Source organism: Betta splendens, chromosome 15 (assembly GCF_900634795.4).
Source record: "Betta splendens chromosome 15, fBetSpl5.4, whole genome shotgun sequence".
Classification (NCBI taxonomy): domain Eukaryota; kingdom Metazoa; phylum Chordata; class Actinopteri; order Anabantiformes; family Osphronemidae; genus Betta; species Betta splendens.
The window spans coordinates 9,225,894-9,236,296 of NC_040895.2; the positions used below are offsets into that span (position 1 = coordinate 9,225,894).

The 10,403-nt window shown below is 40.9% G+C and overlaps 1 protein-coding gene across 1 annotated transcript; it reads left to right on the plus strand.

Moving 5' to 3' along the window:
• Positions 1–52: 52 nt before the first annotated feature.
• Positions 53–9,750, plus strand: ppp1r21 (protein phosphatase 1, regulatory subunit 21). The gene is made up of 22 exons (XM_029175333.3): positions 53–750; positions 1,445–1,513; positions 1,665–1,811; positions 2,005–2,106; positions 2,186–2,350; positions 2,467–2,525; positions 2,776–2,870; positions 3,133–3,185; positions 3,277–3,426; positions 3,546–3,647; positions 3,724–3,812; positions 3,889–4,025; positions 4,116–4,208; positions 4,325–4,452; positions 5,037–5,186; positions 5,346–5,438; positions 5,981–6,235; positions 6,552–6,587; positions 6,701–6,817; positions 7,468–7,566; positions 7,647–7,775; positions 8,298–9,750. The coding sequence occupies exons 1-22, from the start codon at positions 691–693 to the stop codon at positions 8,325–8,327; spliced, it is 2,358 nt and encodes a 785-aa protein (XP_029031166.1). The 5' UTR covers positions 53–690; the 3' UTR covers positions 8,328–9,750.
• The last annotated feature ends 653 nt before the right edge of the window (positions 9,751–10,403 follow it).

Sequence of the window (10,403 nt, forward strand, 5' to 3'; positions counted from 1 at the left end):
CGTCAGACGCCAGGGGGCGCCCTACTCACACCGGCTTGCTGCTCGTCTCCTTGTGAACTTTGACCCCGCTTCTGTCTGTTCGGCTGTCAAGCGAGGAAGAATTTACGCGTTGGAAAATGACAGTTATTGCCTATGAATGGACTGTCGGGCTCTTTTACTAGCCAAGTAGTGACTACAGTCTCTCTTTCATACGATTTTCAGACGCTGGTGGATACCCGGCCGCTGTCAGAAGACGCTGACCTATATGTGCTCTTCCGTGTCGGATTTGTTTTGCTACATTAGCTAGTTAGCTGTTAGCTGGTTAATAGACTTTATCTCTAATCGTATTTCTAACGTAATTTTTAAAATGCTGTAAAGTTGGAATTACATCCGCCTTTACAGTGCAGCGTAGATCAGATGACCATCACCAAGTTCTATCAGTGGTTCTTATGACCGTCACTCTTTAAAAATGTTTCAGCGGTTAGTTTTACCGAGTAACGGAACAAACCGTCCTGAAGTAGCGTTGCTTACGGTGAGCTAAGCGACCCGAGTTGAGCCAGGTTAAAGCTCACCGTGTCCGTCGCGGCAACGGCCACCGTTCAACTGTGAAGAGCGTGTTCTGCGCCCGACAACCACCAGCTGGTTAGCGGCGAAGCTAGCTAGGATAACGTTATTTAGCATCAGCGCGTTGAAGGGACGTTTCCTACGACGATGGCTAACGTTACAGACCTGCAAACCAAATACACCAAACTAGCACAGGAGTACTCCAAGGTAAAACGAACTCCACCAGCGCTATGCTTGTTAATTACGGACAGTCTGAAGTTAATAACGGATTATCTGACGCATGGGGGAGATTTGAGAAAGTTGTCAGTGGGTTGTTCACTTTGCTTTGATATCTAACTTTGCTAATAGGCTTTCATATTTTCTTGATGATAATAGTCGTTTATAATTCGTATTTAGGCATGCTCAAGTCACGGATTTTGTTTTTAGTCCTGGGATGTTGTGATGGTTTACTGTAATGAGCTTCTAGATTTCTTACTTGAAAATAAGAGCATATCAAATTTGTATGTATATGATTCAGATCAGCCTCTGGTGACGCATTGATGTCGAAGTGTGGCCAGCTGTATTTTAACATTTTACTTTGCCAGTAGACACCCAGTGATACTATAGCCTACATTTATGTCAGCTGACCGCACAGGGAGTGTGCCTTGTTTCCAGAGCAACACTCAGGAACTGCTGACTATGTAACTGTCATGTGTGCTCACATTGTGCCTCATAAATGTTGTAGTTAAATCACAAGTTTACGCTATGCCTTCAGTTTTACATTTTCTAAAACAGCAACTATACGCATGCATACTGTGTGCCAGAGATGATCTAAATAAAAGCAAATGTGGTTACATGCACACTGTTATTCTTATTTGAGAAATTGAATTTGTTCTTTGTACCAATATTTTTGTGTTCGTAGCTCCGTGCCCAAAATCAGGTACTGAAGAAGGGAGTTGTGGATGAACAGGCCAACTCTGCCTCGCTTAAGGTACTGACATATGAAATTTAAACTAACTAGTCATGAAGAGAGCTATGGAAAATGTTTTATACGGGTTGATTTTCATGATAGTTCAACACCTAGTTTTTAACTTGTGCCTGTCATGTGCTTTGTGCCATTATACCAATTTCTTCCTAATCAGGATCAGCTGAAGCAGAGGGACCAGAGCCTTAGGAAGCAGGAACAGGAGATGGACAGCCTCACCTTTCGAAACCAACAGCTTGCCAAGCGGGTCGAGTTGCTGCAAGAGGAACTAGCTGCAAGTGAAGCCAAGGGCAAAAAGGGGAAGGTAGGGAAATGCAGGGGACTTGTCACAATGTTTGCTCGAATGCCAAATAATTGTGCTCATAAAAGTAAGGATAGCAAAGATGTATGACTATGAATTTACCTACCTCCAATAATGATTATAATTTATACTAATACTTAGAAAGAATGAAGCTTATGAGTAACATTCTCTCTGATTTTTATTTTTATTTTCACAGAATAAAGGTGATTCCCCCTCACAACATGGCCTACAGACCCAAAGTGTTTTTAATGAAGACTTGCGAAAAAAGATAGAAGAAAATGAACGACTTCACATTCAGGTAAGCTGCCGTGTTGTTTTGCACCTTTTTCTGATTTAAAGATTATCTCATACAAAGTTTTTCACTGTATGCTCATTAGTTCTATGAAGCTGATGAGCAGCACAAGAAGCGAGAGTCCGAGCTAAGGTTGCGGCTAGAGGAGCTGCAGAGGGACTCTGAGCAGCATCAGGCTGTAGTGGATGGGCTCACCACAAAATACATGGAAACCATTGAACGGCTTCAGAATGATAAGGCTCGTTTGGAGGTGAGTTCAAATAGGTTTGGAGGGCCACGTACATGATGTGTCTTAGGGTTAGGGTTACGGTTAACCCTAACCCTATGTTTTAATGAAGTTGAAAAAATTGTGGTTTTTCCTCATAGGTAAAAACACAGAGTCTGGACAGGGAAGCAAAAGAGTGCAGACTGCGAACAGAAGAGTGGTAGATCTTTTTTCATTAATTTTACATTAAAGCTGGATTTATTTGCTTATACTCTAACCTTTTTGCATATGTTCCACACTTAATTAATATTTGTGGTGTTTTTTTGGTGTTCAACTAAGAAACATACATTTTATCTAAACCATTTGTGTGTTTCCTGTATTAAAATAAGTTTGACAAGTATCTGTTGCTTCATAACATTATAACATCACAGATATTACATTTACATTTAGTTTTTGTGTGCTCTTAACAGTCAGCAGCAACTGAAGCGGTGTCAGGCAGAGCTGAACAGACAGGTGAAACAAAGCAGCAGTGTTATCCAGGAGAAAGTTCCATTCAATGACACCAGTGAGTATCTGGCACTAAGCCACATGGGCAACAAGGATGGGCCACAGAGAAGCGATCTCTGAGAACATTTATGTCTGTGTCACTGATACCATAACAGCATTCTGCCCAGGAGTAAATACTGTAATGCTACACCAAACTGTAATATTGCACGCAGGGAGGTGGAAGGCTAAAGCATTTAAGCCATGCTTGTTGGGGCAATACAGATCAGTACAGAGAAAGGGGTTGTGCTCTGGTTTAACTGCCCTGCTATGTCTTCCTGCAGAAATAATTGATTACAACAGTTTAAATGTACCAGCCCACAATCGAAGGCATCAGGTAAGCAGAATAACAGACCTCCTGTGTTAGTGAATGTATAACGTGTTGTTTTTCTATGACTAAATGTATAATGTTCTTACTTTGGATGTAGGTCAAAGCCCGGGATGTGTCAGGACAGGCTCTGAGCTTCCTTCAGGACCTTGTGGCTGCTCTCTTAAATTTCCACTCCTACACAGAGCAGAGAGTACATATTTACCCACTGGACTCCTCTATTGAGCTCATTTCTCCTCTTAATCAGAAGGTCAGCAAACTGTACACAACAAATACATACAGCCTACAAAAGATGTGGTCCTATAGCATTTAGGAACTTGTGAGGTATTTCTTGTAGAATCTAAAAAGCATAACTTCTTCCCACCCAAGTTCTCACAGTATCTTCATGAGAATGCAGCTTATGTGCGCCCCCTGGAGGAAAGCTTTCTGCAGTTGCACCAAAGCATCACAGAAGACACAGTTACAATACTGGTCAGTAGTCTTTGAGCAGAAATAGCACTTTGATTCTAATTAGTCACTTATTCTATTTTTTGCTTTTGAATTGAAGGAAACTACACCTAAACTGAAGAGTTTTGCTGACAATTTTTCCTCATATACTCATTTTCTGCAAAAGATTCTTCCCTACCAGCTGAAAAGGTCAGTGTGTGTGTGTAGGATAGAGAAAGGAAGTAGAGAATGCTGTACTTACTTGTATTTCCTCTTTTACTTCCAGCTTTGAAGAGGAGTGTGAGGCACCTCTCTGTACTGTTGCCCTCAGTGCAAAAAACCGGGAGCTGCAGAAGGACATGAAGAGAATGACCTCTGTGTTTGAGAAACTGCAAAGTTACATTAACCTTTTAGCCTTACCCAGTAGGTTCCTTTTTGGCTCAAAATCTAGTGCAGATAACACTGGACAGCATCATCTGTTGATACAATGTGCTTTTCTTTTACGTGTCTCAGGTGTGCGGCAGGATGCCATGCCACATAGCAGCACCTCAGCTGTCTTCACCCAGCTGGCTGCGTACCTACACAGTCTTCACGATGCTACAAAAGGCAAGCAACATTATGAACCCTTTAACCTCAAGGTTTTCTATCAAGTCTCCCAAAAATTGTGTTTGTTTACATATTATTATATTGTTAAACTGTGTGTTTCATCCCTGTGTGCTCAGAGATGTCAAAGCATTACAACCAGAAGGCTAGTTTAGAGCAGGAGCTCCCCACTGTCACCCAGAAGCTCTGTACTACTACTGACTGCCTGCTGGGATCTCTGGGCTCGCTGACAAGTAGCACTGGCAAGGTAAGGCCAATAGGGGGCAGGCACAAGCCAGGTTTATATTTCTGCCTACATATCAGATGTTGAAGCTGTGGGTGCTGCTTGTTAGATGCAGTGCTTAAACTAGCAATCCTAAGAAGCTTTGGGTTTTCATTGCAAAGCCATCATGTTGGTAATTTGCCACTCATGTTATAACATAGATTGTCAGGACACAGGTGGGCAGCAGTTAAATGTTCAAAGATGCTGTCCAACTCACAGTTTGTACAGCTGCTCCCCTGCCAGACTAAAGCGATGAATGATTGCTCTTTTTGAATTAAGTGAACCGTTGGCTGAGATGTGTGTGCCCATGTCAGGCACATTACGGTGGGTTGTAGTGTGGAAAAACATATTGGTGTGAGCTGTATTTTTAGAGTGATCATCTCTGTAGGCAAAAGCTTAATTACTCAAACATTTATCATCTTTGACACTTTGTGGTGGAATCATCTCTGGACCATAAACACTGATTGGTTTGAGGTTAAATGGAATGCTTAGTATCTTCATTGGAAAATGTAGCCATTAATTAGTCCTTTGTTCTTCTTTTGTTTAATGGTGTCACTGGTTTGTTGCAGATTGCCACTTTCTTCAGCAACAACTTGGACTTCTTTACCTCATCAGGCTACAGTCCAAGAGGCAGCACATTAACCATCAACCCACTGCAAGCAGAGAATATGCTCGCCAACAAAAAGAAAGCAGCTGCCTATATCCAAGCTATCAAAAAGGTTGGTAGCCTAAATGTGCTGTCTGTTCCCTTATGACAGTGTGAATGACATTACACCACTTCTCTCATTATTTTACATTATATTACAAAGAACACATTTACTTAATGTACTATGTTTTTATAAATCTTTATAAATGTCTTTTTACTTGTTTTTTTTAAGCCCAGACCACAGTCTGTTCCATACACGGAAGCCTTGTCAAATCGTCGAATACTTACCAGCTCTACTGAAAGCAGAGAGGGTCTGACTCAACAGGTATAAAACACTTTTTATCAACGAGTTTAGTTGATGTTTATTCATTAATTTAAAGAAGGAACTCAGCCTCTAGTTTTGTGGACAGCATAATAATGGTAAAATCCCTTGTTCTGTTTTTGTTTGTCCTGGAAAGTGGGAGAACAGCAATGGCTGCTAATAAAATAGAAATGTTGAGGAAGTTTGGACATGAAAGTACAGAGTACTGGAGAAATGTGTGGTTCAACATGATGCAACACAGTCTCTGCTTAGGGACAGGCATTTTTTGGAAATGTTACTTGGGTCAAAATGCTCAAATGGTTCACTGTCTTGTCACTGTATTATGTAATCATTAATAAACGTATTAGAATAAACATGGTTGTGATTTAGGACTCCCCATTTTTAAACTGCACTGTCATGTTTTGAAGAATTATTACAACCTGCTTAGTTGTATTGCTTCACTGTTTCTTTCTAAACAATGTTGCGTTTTCACTTTTCTCAACCTTTGCTGAGCCACCTTCATATAAGATCACTATAATTGCCCTTCTTCCAATTGGCACCTGCAGGTGCAGCAGAGCCAGGAGAAGATCGCTCGGTTGGAGCAGGAGAAGGAACACTGGCTCCTGGAGGCCCAGCTTGGGAAGGTGCGGCTGGAAAAGGAGAACCAGCGCATTGCAGACCTGGAAGCACAGCTTGCAGCAACACTAGCAGGGAGTCCGAGCACTCAGGCCATCATAACTGGTATATCTGCTCAGACCCTTGAAGAAGCAGAGACTGAGCAGAAAGCTGCAGGGAAAGAGACTACGTTGTGCACAAGCCTGGTAACTTCACTCATTTTCACCTGTAAAGGAAATTTTCTGCCTCAAGCACTGGTGTCTGATTTGTTTCAACAAAGGGAGTATTATCATTCATTTCTTGTACTTACCTTACTTAAAAGACTTATGCTTAATAAATCTCAGACTTCTGCCGATGTGGCAGAATAGAAGACTAGCAAGTACAAGTCACAACCTGGAGTTTATGTCTCTTCATGGCTAGTTGTCCAGGGCGTGTTTGAGTGTCTGTGCTTGAGGTGGATTTATAAAGCTATTTGATCATCACACCAATTCCTGACATGTTGTTTTGCCTTGTTGTGTCTAGGTTGGTATGCTTTGTACAACGCCAACAGTTGAACATGTGAGTAATAATTGCTTAAGCAATTCCTACATGTAAATGAGGACCTGCTCTGTGTGTGTCGAAAGTAATACATTCCAACTGATGTAAGCTGAATGTTTTGTCTGTGCTTTCAGGTGGGAGATGAGGAGTCCCGGGAGCAGCTGATAAAGACACATTACATGGCAAGAGTAGGAGAACTCACCACCCAGCTCCAGATTTCAGACAGCAAAGCTGTTCACTTCTACTCTGAGGTGAGGGTTTTTCAGTAACTGCTACTTACAGCAACGTTCTGACCTTTTAATAGAGCACAACCTCTTACATTAGTTGTCAGGGACCCTATGGAAAAATCTCACTACCTCCACTAAACCTCCAAACACAGTTGAGCAGAATAGTCATTTGCCCTGTTCCCACATGTTCCTTCCTATAATCATTTCACCACTATTTTTGTCTTCTTCTTTAATTTGCTTGAGAACAGAGAGCACAGGAACTGAACCAGAACTTAACCTTGTTTCTCTGTTCTTTTCTTTTTGTCCTTTTGCTTCTTGAGTTCCATTATACCCGAGTGGGAAGAAACTGACACCTATTATTTTTAGTCTTATGGTGATGTTAGATCTGAAGGCAGATACTTTTTTAAATGACATGCTGTCGTATTGTGAGTAACTGTCGTGTCAGTCATCCTCATTTTGTAACGTGGCAACAGGAATACATCTGATCTTGAGTCAGCATTTCAGGTATTAAGCTGTCACTTTTTCAAATTGTGCATTTACCTTTTGACGTTGTCCTCAAATGTACTCGTTACTCAAACACTTCCCTGCCTCTACTGCAGCTTTTAAAACGGATATGTAAATTGTACTAGTCATGTATTAACCCTATCGTGGCACTTTCGTTTTCCCCATTCTAGTGTCGAGCTTTGGCCAAGAGATTAGCTTTTGCAGAAAAATCACGAGAGGCTCTTAGTGACGAGATCAAAGAAGCTAATCAGAAGTTCAGCAACTTGCAGGTAATTTCAAGAAGGTTCGCTACCTAAACAGTCATTTATTACCCCTCAAATCACATTGAACAGGGTTTTCTCTGAAATAGGATGAATTAGCTACGATTAAGAGGAGCTACGAAGACCAGCTCAGCATGATGAGTGATCACCTCTGCAGTATGAATGAGACTTTGACCAAGCAGAGAGAGGAAATTGACACGCTCAAACTGGGAACTAAGGTAACACACACACACACACACACACACACACACACACACACACACACACACACACACACACACACACACACACACAAAATGAAGCTCCTGCTTTCACATCTGTTTCAAACGATCACCAACTGTAACAAAACCACAAGCATGAAGGATTATGTCAGGTGTTGAAGTGAATTTAAAGGTTCTACCAGTTATAAGGTGAACTGGGAGCCCAGCTATAATGCTGGCAGATCTGATGGGAAAAGCACCTGCTGGAACCATCTGAGAAAGTCGTTAAGAATAAAGACTTGTGCGTGTTCCTGCGTGTGTGCACACAGATGGCTGCACGCTAGAAAGCTGCAGGACAGAACACGTTTGGTTTTCTAAAGCTGGTGATTTACTCTTGAAAGCCAGAAACTGGCCTCAGCATGTTTTTTTTTTCTTTCCAGTATGCGATCTGAGCAGTCTATTTGTGACAGTATGCCTTAGCAAACATGAACATGACCCAAGTTTGATTAACTTGGAGCTGATGTCTTTTGTTTCCTTTAGGGAAATGCCAAAAAGAATAAAGGTCGCTAGAGTTGCCCTCGAAACTCTGGCTCCGATTGGCATCACAAAGTGCACCTTGAGAAGATTGAGATCATGGAGCCTCTCGGCACAAACCTCAGGATGGCCACGAGCCACTGAAGCCTCCACTGTCAAGCGGGGGTCACAGATGAATAAGGGTGAATGAGGGTTTGAACATATTTCACTGAAGAACCAGCTTCACACTTTTCCTTGACAGAGCACCAGTTCTAACATGTTCCAACATTTGTTTAAAAGAAAAAACCTGACTGTATGAGAGGCTCTTGCCTGACCTTGGTGTCAAAGCAGGGTGGGAGTGGAAATCTTTTCCCAAGCAGAGACAGACCATAAACAGATGCAGTTGTTTATGCTCGATAAAGATGTGACTTAAAGACCAAGCCCTGTTGAACAGTGTGAGTGCTGATGAAACTGTGCATTCTTACTTACCTGTGTGAATATGTGAACAGTGTAAATGTTGGCGTGATTGCGTGTGTGTGTGTGCGCATGCTGTGGTGTCTCATTGTGTGACTGCTGTCATACTTTACGTTATGTGAGAATGGTTTTACACGTAGATATTTTAAAATCAAATTCAGGAGTACTTGTGCAAGTTGTTCCAAAGGACAAACCCTTCAAATACATGCATTTATCTCAAGCATTTGTAAGGAAGAGCTTTAAAACCTGATTGGACAACTAACAAAGATTCGCTTGAATTCATTCTTCAGCTTGGAAAAATGTTCAGTCTTCTGGGAGTAGAAAAAATAAATGACATCTGCCCTAAAGCGGATTAACTGTGTTTACCTGGATAAAAAGGGTAGATGGACAAGTCAGAGCTCGTACAATAGTCCAAGTCCGTCCTTGTGAAGTTACTTCAGTCATTGTTATCACCAAAGTAAGTGTGGATCTGCACTCAGAAGCCTGGTATGACAAAAGTGTGAATAATTTCATATTGCATATGTATGGATAAAAAGGGTTAATGTGAATATAACCTCATTTGAATCATGCTATAATTGTACTGTATAATTTCTAAAATAATGTATACAAAACAGCATTTATTCAAAGGTTGCAACATTTTATTTTTCACGAAATCTGGAGAACTGAATCTGCAGCTAGTGTGTTTTTCTTTGTCTCCTAAACAGCCGGATTACCGGCAACTGTCAGAGGGGGTTGGCTCCTACAGGAACTGGTGCTTAGACAAACCGATTCATGAATCACGGCAGTGAGTGTAGTTAGAGCTGTTGTAGCTTGTTGTGGCATGAGGTAAATGAAAGTGAAGGCCAGCGGCAGCGATGAGCAGTTTATTCAAACCTGCCAGTAAACCTTTGTTCACAAAGGTTTGCAAAAACCCTGTGTACTGATACAGAAAATTCTTGTTTTCTCACAGTGTAACTAGTTCAAGCACATATAAGTATGTGAATCAAAATAAAGAGCTTGCTCAACATTCAAATGCTTCACGTGCTTCAATTCCCCTGGTTAATAATGACCTCTAAACTCTGCCTGGCTATGACGATTCTATGCTGCAGATTTGGTTTGTTTTTTTCCGAATTGCCTATAATTAAAAAAAAAAAACTGCCTGTAACACACCCTGACCACTGGGAAATCAGACTAAAACGACGAAAGCGGGAGGATTAATGTTTGATGCCGTCACTTTGTTTTGGAAGGAAAAACATGTTGGATCATTTTCGTTGAATTCATGGTGCTTTCACGGTACTCTCCGTACATAATTAAGAAACGACTAAAAGTAGTAGTAGTAGTTTTTGTATTGGCTGATCATAATGAAACTATACATTGAAACTAAACTTTGAGATCTTTTTTAAATTTAATATGAGCTGGGAAATACATTGTAGCATATTTCTTACAAAAACAAAAACACAGGTGATATTCCACCCTGTTTGGAAATGTGTGAGTAAGTGATGAAAACAAGATACTTCATATATAAGGTTACATTTTATACTTCAGTTACATGCTATGTTTAATAGTTAGTCCAGATTTTCTACCACTCTCATAAGTGAATAATTAATGCAGCATAGTAGTAGTAATATATCAAAATACGGACTTATTATATTAAGTCATACGAACTGTACCTATTTATAC

Excerpts from the sequence above, each read along its gene's own strand:
- ppp1r21 (XM_029175333.3), top strand. The coding sequence starts at position 691 with ATGGCTAACGTTACAGACCTGCAAACCAAATACACCAAACTAGCACAG. Across the intron at positions 3,648-3,723 it reads AAGACACAGTTACAATACTG|GAAACTACACCTAAACTGAA; the intron begins GTCAGTAGTCTT and ends TTTGAATTGAAG. Across the intron at positions 7,776-8,297 it reads CGCTCAAACTGGGAACTAAG|GGAAATGCCAAAAAGAATAA; the intron begins GTAACACACACA and ends TGTTTCCTTTAG.